A 17,572-nucleotide genomic window follows, 5' to 3' on the forward strand; every position below is an offset into this window, starting at 1 on the left:
ATTAGTTAAAGGGGCATTCAGAACAGAAAATAGGAGGCACTTTTTTACACAGGGAATTGTGGTAGTCTGGAACCAACTCTCCAGTAATGATGGGTTGGCCAGTCCAGGTGCAATAACATTGTATAAAGGAATATGAAAAAGTGACAGGAAACAATCAAGTTGTACAAAATTCTCAGCTAATGATCACTAGCAGTATAACTGGGTGAACCGAGTCCATGTCAGTGGAAGGTTCCTCAAACCATGAGAGGGACATCATGGGGTGCTGCTGACAAAATAATCTACACATCTTACCAGACATGCACGTCCAGTCACTACATGGGGCTAACATATTTAGCTTTGAAGAAACACACGTATTAGCAAAAAAAAAAAAACATTTTGTAAAACATGATATTGGTACTGCACGTAAATCTTTACAAGCCTTTCTTTTGAGGTTGACAGTGAAAATATCCCTACCCTTCAACAATCTTTATTGCTGTCAGTAACCAATCTGCTGCTTCACTGCTGACTGCCATGCTTTACAGCCAATACCACGCTTTCACTCTGAGGACACTGCTGAGGTAAAATGACAAGCAAACTGTGAGCTTTTATTAATTTAGTGTAGTAACATGTTTTACAATGAAAATACATGCGGTATCCTACTTCAATATAGCTTTCTAAAATAGACATTATTTTATAGAATAAAGTCACAACTTGGTTGCAAAATGAATTCACAGATGCCATATACAAGAATCCCCACAAATGATATCTAGTGGCCTCTGTGTTTTATTATTATTATTTATTTATTAGCAGATTGTGTTTAATACCACAATACCAGCCCTGAGCTGCTCATGCTGACTCACAAGCCCCCCCCCCCCCTCCCCAGCTTTCATAATATATAGCCATGTTTAAAATATAACTAACCAAAAACACATTCCAATACCACCATGAGGTCCTTTTAATCCTGTTAAATGTACAATGAAACACAATTCTACATCTTATTTCACACTGTTTGCAAAAAAAAAAAGAAACAAAGAAAGATTTCATTTGGCATCTCTGAGGGCCAAATAAAAAGAAATGCAATTAATTAATAGATTTAAAAAAAAAATCCTATCTCACCTTTAAATACCACTTCTGTTCGTATGCAGAACACGTTCAATATTCTTTACGCTATCAATGTTCAGGCGGTTGTTTGGACAGGGGGCTGTCCAACAGGTAAACATGACGTCATGTATTCATGCTACTGCTGTGTCCCTCCCCCCGCTGCTGCTGTAGCCTCATCTCCCCTGGCTGCTCCGCTCCAGCTGCTGCCGCCGCTGCCTGGCTGCCGGTGCCTCTGTTTGCTTTTCCGTACAGTATAATATTCAATGTAACACCATGACAGGCATTGCCGCTGCCTCCTTCTTCTCCAACACCTGCAGGTTCGGGGGCTGCGGACTTCATTTCCCCACTTTGGCCGAGCTCATCGAGCACATCGAGGACAACCATATCGGTAAATCGCCTTTAAAATGCATTAAAAACTGCAGTCACTGCAGCGCTTCCCATTGCAATGGCAGGCGGCGTTAGAGGCTGAGGGAGCGAGAAAGCTGTGGCAGCCATTCTCTTCCTGCGTCCTGTCAGCGCTGTTGCTAGGTGTGGTAATGATGTGTGCATTCGACTAAGCCGTGCTGTGTTTTTAAGACGTTAGCTTACATTTGTGACATTTTCACACTTAGAAATGTTTTTAAAAAATCATGGGAATCGGGACCTAGTTGTTGCCAATGATTTGCATTGCGCTGTTCTTAACAAGAAACCCGTCTTAGTAGCTTGCTAACCAGAGCGGTTGACATTTGCAGTATTTACAGCTAGGCCCTACTCTTGTAATGCAAGCTTTGCCTGCTGCAGCTACAGTAACAAGCAGCGATTAGTGAGTGAACAATGCAATGCGTAACTAAAAACCTGCAATGCCTCTCAATTTGTTTTAACCGCATTGAGGGAAGCGACAGATGCATTTGGAATGCAACGCAATGATTCTAAACACTGTCTGTTTACATTGCAACGTTACGTGCATAGCCTACGAGAATACCTCTACGCTTTGTGCAAAGCAGCTGGGTACAGTTCATTTTGTGGTTTGTTGTATAGAGTAACGACGTAGTTGTGACTGATTCGAGTGTCAGAAGTATGCCTATTTTTGTAGTTTAAATGTAATGCAATGCAGTGTTATATACAACACAGTCACCGAGGATGGTGATACCAATACAGAATACACTTTAGTCCCCTCGGGAAACGCGTGATGACAGGAAGCTAACATATACACTAGTTTATAGAATAATAACTGGCTTTTGAATGACTGCGATTTATTAACTAGTTAGCGGTATTTTGGTTATTCCTAGTGCTTTGACATCTGATCACACACAGTAAAGCCCCTTAGTTATGCTAGTTATCACCGGGTGATATTGCTAGTAAATACGAGTCTGGTAGCAAACACCGTGCTTACTGTCAAATGCCTTAGATGTTCCTTATTCATATAAGAAACTGGCTTCCTTTTATTTTTATTATAATGCAGTGTGGCCTGGTTGATAAAATCTCTTAGCATGTAGTGTTGCTGTATCAATTTTGTATTGGGGGGATGGGTTTAAAGCTGTTTCTAAATATGTCAGTTTTATTACAGCGAAATTACAGCACTGATTCTCTTAATTTGTATTCTGTCACCAGATGATGATGCATGGTAAATTTTGCACAGTTATTTGCAACATTAATTATGTTTTACATGTTTGTACATTGTTTCAGGCAGGAGGGACAGGCAAAATAGTCAAGGAAACTGTTTAATACTGGTGATTGAATATTTAATGCTTTAATACTGGTGATTGGAGGAGGCTGTCTGGTCCAGTGGTTAAAGAAAAGGGCTTGTAACTAGGAGGTCCCAGGTTCAAGTCCCACGTCAGCCAGTGACTCACTGTGTGACCCTGAGCAAGTCACTTAACCTCCTTGTGCTCCGTTTTTCGGGTGAGACCTAGTTGTAAGTGACTCTGCAGCTGATGCATAGTTCACACACCCTAGTCTCTGTAAGTCGCCTTGGATAAAGGCGTCTGCTAAATAAACAAATAACGTAATGTAGTAATGATTGAATATTTATGGACCTTGTTCAAAAATATCATTCCTTGCCATTCATCGAGGGTTAAGCACAGTTCATGCTGGTCAATTCATTGTGCAGTGCATCCTTATTTATTTATTTATTGCATTTATATAGCGCTTTTTATACAAAAGTATTGCAAAGCACTGCACAGTACATAGCAGAAAAAAGAACAAACCGCAATAAATTTGTATAGCATGTCACATATACAACTACCACAGTCGGACCATTTAAATAACAGTATACACATAATACAAAAGCAGCAATTTTAAAGTTACATTAAAACCCACTAAGATAAGAAAGCCATTTTATAAAAGTGCATTTTTAGTCTTGACTTGAAAATTGTAACTGTCCCAGCTTCCCTGACAAACAAAGGCAGAGCATTCTATAATTTAGGAGCTCTACAAGAAAAAGCCCTACCTCCCGTGTTGCTTTTGTTGACCCTAGGAATAACTAGCTGCCCTGCATCCTGTGATCTCAGTACGGTTTGGAAGATACAGGGTCAGTAACTCCTGCAAATAACTAGGTGCTAAACCATTTAGGGCCTTGTAAGTTAACAGCAAAATCTTAAAATCAATTCTATACTGCATGCTGGCTTTAGGGACAAATATAGCTGGGTATCATCAGCATAGCAGTGGAAGTTCACTCCGTGTCTGCGGATTATGGTCCAGATATTCGAAAGGTTTGCACACCGCGCAGAGGTTTATGTGCGTTGCAAATGACCGTTATGTGCGAAATGTGCATATTCGAAACTTCTTTTTGCGTGCCACAATCTGTTTTGCACTGTGCACAAATATAATGTATGCATATCGCAATTTGGCGGAAGTGGCTGACAATTTGCAAGATCCTGCCATGTTCGAAAGTATGCGAACAAGCACAAAACCAGTTTTGTGAGGCACAAAATAACGCTTTTAAAAAGCAAGCTTTAACTCCGCACACATCACTCCAGCACTCACTCACCCAGTCACTGAAGTGAAATGCAGGCGCTTTCCAAGGTACTACAACAATGGAAAACACCCAGCGATCATACAAGGTTCCGTCCACATCTATATAATGATTATATTCAAAAGAACGATTGTGAAATCAGCATCACTAGTGTTAATACATGTTTAAAAAATAAACAGGGAAGCTGCAATCATGATCGTTCTTTCAGACTGAAAGAAAACTAATCACTCTCCCAAGCACGCTTTCTTGGTGCTGAAAGAATAACTCCCAAAACAGAATCACGAGTACAGCACGGTATCACAGTACATACCGTCGGTGTGTAACATAGACCGAGACGGCAGATTCTAAACAACTACCTGTATAATACAGGAAAGCTTTACTTTAATAGACACACACAGCAGCATATCAACCCTAGATTGATCAAGAAATGTATGCATGTTTGCACATTTCATATGCTTAAGCACAAAATTATTTGAATTGCTCCAAAGGCCAAATTTGAATGAAAATGGCTAAATTTTGCGATAAGTGTTACAGGCTTACAATGCACAGAATGTTTCCATTACATGCGTTTTGCTAAGTGCCCTATCCCCAGCAACTCTGGAAAAGGGCTGCAGTGCCCAAGGGCTCAGTCCGTAAAATACCTGTGTAGTTGCATTCTCCAAAGGCTCCCTTTCCTTCTCATGCCCCTCACCTGGTAATTCCACAGTCAGGTATAAGGACACAGCTGACTTTTTTTTTAAAAGTATTGTTATTTATTTCTCATTGATATCAGAAGCATACTTTGACTGTGCCATACAGGTGTGGTAGGAGCGGAGGCGGAGGGGGGGCGGGGGGAGGGAGCTGGAAGGGACTTTCAGCAGGAGCATGAGTAAGGGATACACATGTGCTGACTGTATCCATAGGCAGCATTCTTGGCCAGCTCCATGCTGAGATTCCCGTCTTCGGGGCTTCTGAATAGAGTAGTGTTTTCAGCATTGTGGGTTTGTTTTACAGTCCACGCTTCTGTAAATATGTTTATGTGTAAGGAGCACAAGTCAGCTACTCAGAACACCGGCTGACAGGCGCGTTTCTATAAAATAGAGTGGAGTTTGATGCTACAGAGATATCTTGTCCGTCTCCTTCATATTGACACTTATCCAGTTAGCAAGTCGCTACAATACATTTTTATTTAAGTTATATGTTGAATAGCCTACACTATCATGTTGTCCATTGTTTCATTTGTCCATTTTAGTAGCTTATTTATGTATTTGTGGGGGTAGGCATGGTATGTACTGTACACCTATGATAGCTGCTTGGCAGGGTATTGTTAACAGTCCATTGTCGTGTAGTATTCCAATTCTGTGCATTCACGCATAGCTCTTGTGCATTTCTGCTGTATTGGTAATGAATGCACAGGTGGTTTTGCGAGGAACGAACATGTTTGCGAATTGAGTAAAAAACTGCTATTTTCCAAACTTTGCAGAACTGTTTTGTGCTATGTTAGAAAATATCAATACTGATGGAAAGCCCGAGTCAGAGCTTATCAGCAGATCATTCACAAATCTGACAAGGGCCGTCTCGGTGCTATGTGCAGCATGAAAACCAGACTGAAACTTCTTGAATGTACCATTGATTCAGAAATGTTTGTAATTGAGGTGGAACAACTCTCTAGAATCTTATCTAAGAATGGTAGGTTGGAGATTGGCCTATAGTTATTGAGTTATTGAGAAATTGTGTTTCTTAAGCATAGGCTTTAACACAGCTACCTTAAGTGCTGAGGGAACTATACCGGAGGAAAGTGAACCATTTATCATTTTAAAAATGTGGGTATTAACACCAAGAACACACTAACATTGCCATAATACCATAAAGTTCCATGTACAGTATGTTACGCATAGCTTCTGGAACCAGGTAAAAAAAAATAAAAAGAATACCCCAATATTTGTGCAACTGCACTAGTTGGAAGTCTTGCCTGTTAAATCTGTTGACTAGTTTTGAAGAGGGAGCAATTATCTAGATGTCCGATTACATTGCAAGAGTAGAGAATATTTTTTCACCAAGCACCACAAACCAGCAGGAATAGCAAAATATTTTTTTACTTTTTCCATGTATCTTGTTTTCAGTGGCACTAATTTCTGCCTGCCTATTTGCTGGCTTGCTGCACACAGATATACGTTCTTTTGGCAGGCTAGTTAACAGTTTGTGGATCCCCACTTCTGAAGCCCTGTTTTAACTGTTTTTCAGACTAGTTTTTATCCCCTATTAAAGGTGGAGTCGGTTGTAGGTATGTCGATCTGTACAGTATGGCACACTTCCTATTTTTCCATATATCTAGAGAACCTCTCATCCAATTGTCATGAAACTAGGTGTTAACATTATTTAGCATAAGTTATTGAGACTGTCTGATTTTGGGTACTCCTACCCAGGTCCGCAGCGACCCACCTCAGGATGTGGGTTGACACGCTTTGACCCAGGTTGAGCGAGACAAAATGCATGACGGCCATTCGTGAGCTGACGCAATAACAAACAGCCACACCTGCGTGAAGGTTTCACATCTGCAAGGAACATTTCTGTTTATTCTGTTTAGCCATAATTTTGTTGCTTGAGACACACCATGAGTCATCTACAAATCGTGAAGCTCTATTAGCAATGGTTTCCCGCTTTATGAAAGATAATGTAAGTGTTTAAAAAACTAATACCGTGGGCTCCCGAGTGGCGCATCCAGTAAAGGCGCTCCGCGTGGAGTGCAGGATGTGCCCTATAGCCTGGAGATCGCAGGTTCGAATCCAGGCTGTGTCAGTCGTCAGGGCAATCCACGGTTCACCGCGCACCAGCGACCCCTGTGGCTGATAGGGCGTCTGCAGGTCTGCAGTGGAGCCATTCAGATCTGTGTTGTCCTCCGGCACTGGTGGCTTCGCTGTGGATCCGCAGTGCGAAAAATGACGGGTTGGCAAGAACACGTTTCAGAGGACGCGTGTTTCAGCCTCCGTTTCCCGAGTTGCCGGGGGGTTGCAGCGGTGAACCGGAATAAAAATAATAATTGGGCATTCCAAATTAGGGAGAAAACCAGGGTTAAAACTATTGGCGACAACTAAAAGAAAAAAAACAAACAAAAAACTATTACCGGTAATTATTTAAGTTTTCACTAAGGGGTCAGTCATATAAACTGCAGCATAAGGCATCAGAAAAATGCTACTGCATTAAAAAACTAGCAGCAAATTAAGAGTTAGGGTTAGTAAAATGCGAATAAACTTTGAGCCTTGGTTTAGCATGTTATGCTTAAAATATTGTTGCTACTAATGTACTGGAGTAATGGAGTCCTCTAGTGGTCAAATAAAATGATGCAAAACAAAGCCCTTGAACAGCATTCTTATACAAAAGCATGTGTGTTTGTGTGTTATCCAACAGTACTACCACAAACATGTCTCCATATACAAAACCCAGTTCCTCATCCTTAGTTAATTTTCCAATCCATAAATATGATGGATACAGCACCCACCAGTCAACTGTAGGATGTGCAGGCCAGGAATACAGAGATTATCTCTCCACCCCCATGCCCCCAGACTCTAGTGGAGAGCTGCTGCTGATTCTTTATGAGTAATGAGGGAACTGTTGAAATGACCAGTGACTCATTTTTGCACTTGAGGAAGTCTGTAAGTCTGGGTCCCATCAACAGAAAAAAAACAGTAACTGTTAAGAATGATAAATGCTCTAAAGATCAATTTATGTGGCATGCTAATTTATTTTTGTTTGATTATTTATTTTAATTCCAGTTTTTTGCTGGTATATGATCAAGCATTAATATGTCACACTGAGCCTAACAGTATCAGATAGATCAGAGGTTCACAAACTTTTTGGGCCCCCCTTCCTCTTGTCTGTGGTAGTTAACGCCCCCCAACCCTAACCCTAAACCCGTCCCAACACACACACACACACATTATGTGTTCGCGCTAGGCCGCGCCATTGCGCCAGTGCCCCCCTGAAATAAAAAATGTCCCGCTGAATTTCTCTTAACGCGCCCGTGTGTCCCCCTTCCCAGACCAGACGCAATACCAATTCACAGTAAATTAATGCATTCTGTATTAACATGACATGTATGACAACAGGCTAATCTTTTGTACTTGTTTGTTTACACTTGCGTTTTCATAATTAAACTCTCGTGCTTTTATTCTCCAGTCCAGTAGAATGCACAGTTTATAGACGAAGTGCAGTTGATTTGTGAAACGAAAACCGCATCGATTAAAAAAAAAAAAAAAAAGTAGCCTACAGTAACGTTATAAACTATGTGAAATGTGTCTCTTCTATGACAAAAAATTCTAAAATTCAGGGCCAAAATAATGCAGTATGTGTTAAGCACTAACTGTCTTGACCATTTCGCCAGTAGGCCTATAACAGCCATCGTTTAACCTTGCAAAAAATAAATACAGTACCCGTGTTGTAAAAATAAAGCAAACATTGTTTTGAAAACTGTCCAAAATATTTACTTGGGGGGCTAAGAATGAAAAAATGTCAAAAAAATGCCATTTTTGATATGGAAATTGTCAAAGTAAAGGGACAGCTGGAAGGTAAGAATTTACCAGTCAGGACAATGGCATTTAAATACGACTATTAAACTATCTGTTGGTAATGTGGTTTCTTCTAATGCAGTGGTTTTCAAACTGGGGTACGTGAGAAAAATTCTGAAATGACAACGCATTTTATTTAGTACCACTTGCCAATCTATTGCAAACTTTTGTCTTGTAATCAACGTTTAATCGCTAACACCAGACTGATGTGCTGTGACAGTGCGTTCAGTGCACACATGGCTAATTTACATATTAAATATGTACGTTATAAATAAACCCTGTTGTTTAAATGTCATATAAACAGTTGGGCGGTTACTGCAGTCTTTCTTTGGGATAAAAAAATATATATTTAAAAAAAACTAAAAGCCTAGTCTTTAACTCATTTTATTTCCTGTGTGCATTCATGCCTGCAAATCGATATTTATTTTTTTCAATGACCTGATTTAAAGTTTATTGTAACTTAAGTACTATTGGTTCTTTTCAAAATACATAATGTATGGCCAATGAGAAACCGAAGTATTGCCATGCGGTCTAATTTGACAAGCCGTTACGTCTGGTGTGAGAGTTTTTAGCTTTCAATCCAGTGAACAAATATGGATTGTTGGCTCAATACTAGTACATTACTAGCAAAGGGAGCGATCAAGACGAAATACCATCAGAGATTAAAAACGCCAAAAATGTCTTGCGACTGAAGCTCTGTCCAATTTCCCTGCCAGCATCGGTGATTTGTGTGTTAACAAGCAGGGACATCCATCACACTGTTATGTTAGGTAAGCGTTTTATTATTGTTTTTTAATTAGCATCAGTACTGTACGTTTTAGTCAACAAGAATTAAAAAATGCCAATAATATGTTTTCGTAATGAGGTCAGCTGTAGAGATGCGTGGATAGTGAACTTTTCTTTGCCGCCTTTTCTGTAATTTTATTATAAATAAAAATACATGATTGACATTTGCTAGTATCATGGAATAGTCTTTTCTGAGTGACTGAGTTTAGCACGGAGGCTTTGTTGATTTTAATTAATTAGTAATTACAATAAAATGATGTTGATGTTGAACAACTAGAAAACTGTTTGAGGGACTCTTTTTATCCAGAAGTAAATAATATATATTTTTTTCCCATTATAATACTGTAATAATTGTATCCATCACACACTCCAAGGCTTGTGCGTTTTGTTGTATCATGTTATTGTACAGACCTTTTTTTTCTGTTTTGATTTTATTATAACTATCTCAGATGGGGGTACGCGGTGGACTATTTTTTTTGGAAAGGGGTATGCAGCTTAAAAAGATTGTAAACCCCTGTTCTAGTGTGATCTGGTACAATTAATCTACTCTACTCGGTGACACACCAGCGTCACTGTGACACATTTACCAATATTTTCCCCAACAGTGACAGTGAGTATTGTAGAGACACCTTGGTTGTATCTACAGCTTTACAGTTTTATTTTTTGTTCTTCAGAAGCAAAAGGTCAGTAAACTCTGCTGGCATATTTAAAAACAAAGAAAAGAAATGGTGGTTGGTTCTGAATTATCAAACATATTGACCCCCTCACTGAAGAAAATGTTCCCGTAAAATTTAGAGTGAGGGCCACATTGACCCTCAGCCTGTAAGTCCTGGAGCAAACACTGCACATACACACATACATATGTACATATACTGGTAAAATAAATCCAACATGCCTGCGGCTTCTCTGTATGTCACTGATGTTTTGTTGTTTTTCAACAAGGAGCCACTGATCCATCGTAATAAGAGCAAACTTAACACTGCAAGTTAAAGTTTACTGATTGTGACCAACGCTTACTACAGAGTAAGCTGATAAACAACATACATTACCAGATGGCAGCGGACTTTGTCCAAAAATATGCAAGCTTAAAAGGCACCAGTCAGATGCACAGCGCCATCTACACACTTTGACATGCCTGGAGGTGACAGCATAAAGATTTGTTTTAAGTTAATATATTCCGCATAAAGGGAAATTTTGGCTGGTATTAAATTCGGCGGATTGACAGGTTGGTGGATTTCTTTCACAGCACATTCACATAAAAAGTCACAGTTTTACATTTATACATTTATTCCGAAAACATTTTAATAAATGTTACTCAAATGTCTGCTAAAACAGTAACAGTATAAAAAAGAACAGTCCTACTACAGTAGCAGGCAGTTTACACTGCCTCTGGGTTTCTGATCCATTGATGAAAATGTCCGGTCTACTTTTAATGTTTTCAAGCAAATTGGCTTCGTCGCTGCCAATCTCATATCCACTTTGATATCGGACACATTATTTCTCTTGTCCAGCGCTTCTTTAACCTGTTCTGTATACCAGTCTGACAGAGGGCGGGATCGCTACGAGTACTGTATGCAACCCTCTGATTGGTGGAAGTATTATTGGCAAGCCAATCAAAATAGCCAATAAAGCACAAATAAGGTATCCACCTGTTATACGGTATAGCCTAGGTTAAGATGTGTGCTGTAATTAAATAAATAAATAAAAGTCCCCTGAACCTTCTAACGCCCCCCCAGGACACCCCCAGTTTGAGAACCGATGAGATAGATCACTGACCAGATTTTTAAAAACATGCTTACTCCAGATAGTTATAATCATAATTAGCCTATGATTTTGAAAAAGAATAATAAAGAACCAAACACTGTGTTCACATAGTAGTGTGCATTTTATCTTTATTAGGCATAATAATGAAAATAAAGGATTTGTTCATTCGGAAGTGAGGTGAACTCTCTCCTCAGTTGTCTTGTAATGTGAAGGAGCACAATAGTAGCCCAAGGATGCTCTCGCTAAGGTACTGGAACCTACACTGTAGAGTATGAAAATGGCAGAGAAGCCCAGTATACAGGCTCCTAAATCAGATATAGTATTGGATTGACTTGTTTTTGTTTGGGGTTGCTGTCTTGCTAATGTTTACATTCTAACATGCCAACTAGTTTACTACATCATGAAATTTTACTGCAGGTCAGCAATCATGTCAAGTTTCATACCTGGTTATTGTAGTGTGGTAGTTGGTAAATTCTGATTCTGTGCCAGTGTAGTGAGTTTTATTTGAAACATTGTAAACATTTTATTAATGGTTCTGAAGTACATTACTTTACAAGTGAAAATGATCATACACTTTGGTATTTTGAATGGATTGTCTGCTTCGTTTAAAATCTTATTTTACTCTTCATGATACCAGTAGTTGATCTGTTACTTTTGGCTGGATTAACCTGTTGTGATTTAACAGATTGGATTCAATGTTTATGAATCCAAGATTTACCTGGATTGCTAATAATATTTGAGACCTGTAGATTATTTATTATTATTATTATTATTATTATTATTATTATTATTATTATTATTACATCTGTTTGATGGCCAAACTACTATTAAATGTCTTTTTTTTTCCTGAGATACCCAACACATTTATAGTGAATTTCCTCAGTCTTGGTGTCATATACAACACAGTTAACTGTGCAGTAAAATACATTTCAGTGAGGTGGTCAAGTGACATTTTGGTTTCTGGAAGGTAAAGATCTACCTCTAAAGTTTGAGATATTGGTTTTATACTTGGTACACAACTGCATTCTATGATTCTCTTGATCAAGTGAGATCGTGGGTATTGTAAAAAAGAAAAATGAACCTTTTTGTCGCAGTAGTTTCAAAAATATGCCTCCAAGCCTCATACCTCAGAGATCAGTACTCGCTTCATCTGTTGAGTTATTATCATAATAACTAGCCACTCGCACCTCTGCAAGCTTAATGTCCCGTTCAAGTATAAGAGCACATGCCCACCTATCTCAATGTGGCCATTAAGAGACCACTCACACTTCTACCAATTGTAGAGTTATGGACTCCACTTCAGGAGAGTTTTCCCCATAGTAAGTCATGCTGCACCTTCAGGATGCAGTGAAATTACGAGGCACAGTTTCGGCAGTCAAGCTCAGTTTATTCACTGGAATGAAGGGTATGCATGGCACTTTTGTAGTTGCTGTCTTCTGAGTACTTATCATAGCCAGTATACATACATGCATTAGTAAAGTATAACGAGCAACATAGTTGAAGGTTTCAAACAGACTCCGTAGGCAGTAGTAAAGTAAAATAACAAGTGCGCACATACTCCGTTATGACTAGTTATCCATCATACTCCCTTCTCCTTGTGCGATGGTCTGACTACTGAGACTAGCTACAAGAGGTGGAACTCCCTAGAGGACTGGCTAAGCATAATATAAATACATTTCAGTGCAAGGTATAGCAGTTCATTACACAATCAAGAGCACACATCCACCTATCTTCATGTGACCATTAAGAGACCACTCGCATGTCCACCTTTCTTTATGTGATCGTTAAGAGACCACTCGCATGTCCACCTATCTTCACGTGACCGTTAAGAGACCACTCGCATGTCCACCTATCTTCACGTGACCGTTAAGAGACCACTCGCATGTCCACCTATCTTCACGTGACCATTAAGAGACCACTCGCATGTCCACCTTTCTTTATATGACCATTAAGAGACCATTTACACTTCTACCAATCGATGTTGGGGTCCAGAATAATATGTAGGGAATCTCCAGCAATTACAACATTGAAAGACGTTGAAAAAGACTTCCAGTTGAAATATTTGTCACTGAACTTTTCTTTGCCGCCTTTTCTGTAATTTTATTATAAATAAAAATACATGATTGACATTTGCTATCATGGAATAGTCTTTTCTGAGTGACTGAGTTTAGCACGGAGGCTTTGTTGATTTTAATTAATTAGTAATTACAATAAAATGATGTTGATGTTGAACAACTAGAAAACTGTTTGAGGGACTCTTTTTATCCAGAAGTAAATATAATATATATATTTTTTCCCATTATAATACTGTAGTTTAACCCTAACCCTAACCTTCCCTTACAAAAAGTACTATAGTATTACTATAAAAACACTATAGAACTGTACTACAGTATTATGGTACTGTACCATAGTACTACTAGAGTACTGTAATATAGTAGTACTATTGTATTGTACTGTACTATACAGTGCTATAGTAGTACAGTGGTTCTGTACTCTACAGTAGTACTATAGTACTGTACTATGGTTCTGTACTCTACAATAGTACTGTAGTAGTACTATATTAATGTGTTACAGTACTGTCCTCTATACAGTAGTACAGCTACAATTTAATACTACAATAGTCAAACATACACTATTAGTACAATGGTAATATTAGTAGTAAGCATATTTAAACACAATACAACATTCTTCAAATGGTTTATTACAAATAAAACAAAAACAATCTGAGATTTTTAATGAAGCATTTTTATTTGTGTATAGAATGTTGTTGATTCTGTATATTACTTAGCAGTTAAGTTTGTCAGTAATGTGACTAGCAGTTTTTCTTCGTTATTCAGTTTAGTTCTGATAGCTGCATTAACTTATTTTTCTTTACATCCAAAACGTTTGCACGTGTATGTGGGGAAAAACACAACAAGAAGTAGTGTTGCATAAAAGTGCAACTTTACAACAATTATTACTGTGTGCAGCTCAGCTGTCTGTTAAACAAAACATTTTCTTGGTAATGCATTTTTTTCTAATCCAGTTTCTGTATCTTTGTCAACAGGATTCACATTGTAATCGTGTAACTAAAATCAATTTAATATAACATAAATGAAGAAGTGTTTTAACACTGGTGTTATTAGCTCAATTAAAACGTTTTTATTATAGTTACAGTTAACAAATACAATGGTGCTTAAATAAGAACTAAAAAACGTGCTTGCAGACATGGTTAAATATAGGCTGCTTAAACAAACAAAAAAAAAATGGTTTGTAACAGAGCACTGGCTTTGAAAGATGAACCTTTAATTATTTTTTAGGAAAACTTTACTCTCCATGGTTCTGTTACGTTTTCCTCCGTCATGTCTCTACAAATGGAGAATATTCTTTCATTATTATTTAGTAATCGTTTTACAGTGTTTTTAGTTATATTTATAATTACTATTAATTACAGTATTCTTCAATTTCGATGCCTTGACGTTTTACAGTTACTTACTAGAAATAGAACGCTTTCATTTTGAAATGAACTCTGCGTGCCTTAGAATCAAAGAAGTCTCGAGCCTCGAGTATTACTATCGTTGTGCATTCAGAAATTGTACTAGTAGGCCTAATCAAATTGAAATAATAATAAAAAAATATTACTACAGTGGTATTAAAACGTGTAGGTATATAAACATGAAGATGAAGATTTGAATGTGACGCCATGATGACTGGTGAAGCACATTTACAGCGTTAAATGTCCAAGTTAACACATAAAACAAGTGTTACCATGCATGGCAGCATAAGCATTTATTGGTGTAGTCTACCGATGAAAATATATATATATATATATATATATATATATATATATATATATATATATATATATATATATATATATAAAAACATGCTCCCTTGGTAAAGTTTCATTTTGGTGTATCACATTAGCTTTTAGTGATATATGCTGTCTTAAAGTACTGTTACAAAATACTATGGCATACATTACTATTACTAGCATTTATATAGTACTATGGTGTCCTATAGTATTACTGTAAAATACTGTACATTACTATAGTATTACTGTAATGTCCTCCTATGATGTCCTATAGTATTACTATAACATTCTATAGTATACTATAGTACTACTACAATATACTATAGTACTTTTTTGTAAGCGTTAACCCCACCTCTGTTGTTTTGTTCTTAAAATTGCAGTTCAAGCTATCGGTACATGCTCTGTATATCTGTACGAATAAACAGTATTCAGATGTTATTACTATGCAGTTGGTACAATATCAACAATCACAGTAAAATATAAAATTACCTGGATTTGAAATTGAAGCTAGTTTCCTGGAAATGAGTTTTTTTTCATTATAGAGGAAAACTTTAAGTCATTATGAGTGGGCTTTAGAATAATTCTTTTTCTCCCCCCCCCTCCCCCATCTGGAGGGCAGCTGTTTTAAAAAAAAAACAAACAAACAAAAAAACACGACTCGTGCTTTTTTAATTATAATTCAGCTCCTGTATGGCTATTGCTTGTAGTAAGTGTTTCTCTCCATACGGTGATGCTGCTGCTCTTTACCAAAATGTGTGCGATGAGGTGGCTTTGCAGCACAGGGCTCACAGGCCTTTGATTTATTTAATGACCCCTTGTCTCCCCATGATGCAGTCATTGATTTAAGACGCCTTGAACATAAAAAAAAAAAAAAAAAAAAAAGTAGAAGTAGAAGACTAAAATATGCTGTCAGCACATGGCAAAAACAATATAATAAAAAGACACCGGGGGGGGGGGGGGGGGGTGTAGGAGGAATAAAACTATGAGGGTTTTGGTTCCAGAGAAGTTACATTTTATTGTAGAACACCTTCATTATATAAAATTAGAAATCGCTAATAAAAAAAACGCTTTTTCATGTTATATGTCTGTTTATGTGATTTTAATATTATGCATTTGCCACTTGAATACCAGTAGTTCCCATTGCATGGTAATGTGTAGTAAGATGGATGTGTGATATTGCTGTATTAACCTTGCTACCCAAAGGAGGCATACTCTGAAGTTATGGTAAGATGTATTGTAGTGTTTTTTTTTATCTGTTACTCCCCCCCCCCCCCCAACAGCATCTATCTACTCCTTTAAAAATGCATTTCCACTTATACTTAAGGTTTTATGTACAGTATCTAAAACTATTTCTTCACTTAGTCACTCAGTAAAGCATTGACTACAACATACATTTAAAGTGTTATGAATCAGATGCAGTTAATTTGCAATGTCAGTTTTTTTTTTTTCCTGACCTCATTAAACGTCGGTCTGACAGGTTAAGAAAAAGGAATTTCAGAAATGTATTGGTACTAATGACAGCACAATTGTTTCTACATGGCAGCTGCAAACATGGAAATAATTTCCTTACTAATTTAGGCCGATTTGTATGTGCCCCTGAATCGGAACAGAAATAATAACATTTATTAGTACCCAAATCCAGCTGCACCTGGCTGGCCTAATTGCATGCACCCAAGCTTTCACTAAAATGCACAAAGCCCCAGCCACCACCACCAACACTTATTAATGTATAATAAGGTTTTACTCGTAAAACAGAACTATATAGACGGTGCCATATCATAAAATCTTAGGTGTTGATGTTTTGAATTGTTTAGAATTGGGGCGTTTCATTGATTTAGGAGCGGTGTATTCTTTGGGCAGTTAATCATTTGAAAGCAAAATGATTAACTGTGTTTGTGATGACTTTAACTCTTGGTCAAGTATGTCATCAAGCTTCTTTATCAAATTGAAGAAAAAACTGTTTGACCAGAAATACAGATATAATTATCTGTACACACCTTGGACTGTGGAACGTCTTGACTACATGTTGCTATATTGTGATTGCTGCAAAGATTGTTCAGCGAATTACAGAGTTATGTTTATAAAATAAACAGTTTCAGACACAAGAAGATCATAGTTTGTTTATGGACAGGTTTCTGTTACAGATGATTTGGGGGGGGGGGGGGTAGCTTCACTTTCGAAGTGCTCGGTGATTTACAAAAAAATAAATAAAAAAACTTTTCTCAAGGTAGTGAAAATAACCGTCGTCTCTTTTGGGGATTAAAAGTAGAAAATAAAACCAAGGGAGGTTCTGTGGAATCTAAATTACATGCCAAATGAATCTAAATGTAATGTACTGCATGTAATTCTTTTTGTACAGGAAGATACAAAAAGTTCTCATTTTCCTTTCCAAATGGTGCCAGAAAACTATTTGAGCTGTCATCTGATAAGCAGTCTTTGTTTTGCGCTTAAGAGTGCAATTAACCAAGCAAAGGAAGACATCTGTTCCAGGCAGGATTTTAGGATGAAGAACTTTCATTTTGTGTGCACAACCTGCAGGCAGCAGTAACAGGCCATAAAATGGCTCCACTACAGCACAGTAAATTTATGCTGCTGCTCTGTGCGTTTCCCCCTTTCCTGTGGCCTGCCTTTCCAGAAACGGTGTTCTTGGGA

General features: G+C 37.8%; 1 protein-coding gene across 1 annotated transcript in view; it reads left to right on the forward strand.

Annotated features, from left to right (window-relative positions):
* The first annotated feature begins 1,235 nt into the window (after positions 1 to 1,235).
* LOC117399762 (juxtaposed with another zinc finger protein 1) overlaps positions 1,236 to 17,572 on the forward strand; it is a 99,478-nt gene continuing 83,141 nt past the window's right edge. The window contains exon 1 of the mRNA XM_033999130.3: positions 1,236 to 1,468. Coding sequence (XP_033855021.1) covers positions 1,354 to 1,468 — 115 coding nt within the window. The 5' untranslated portion in view covers positions 1,236 to 1,353. The remainder of the gene's footprint in view (positions 1,469 to 17,572) is intronic.

Source organism: Acipenser ruthenus, chromosome 4 (assembly GCF_902713425.1).
Source record: "Acipenser ruthenus chromosome 4, fAciRut3.2 maternal haplotype, whole genome shotgun sequence".
Taxonomy (NCBI): domain Eukaryota; kingdom Metazoa; phylum Chordata; class Actinopteri; order Acipenseriformes; family Acipenseridae; genus Acipenser; species Acipenser ruthenus.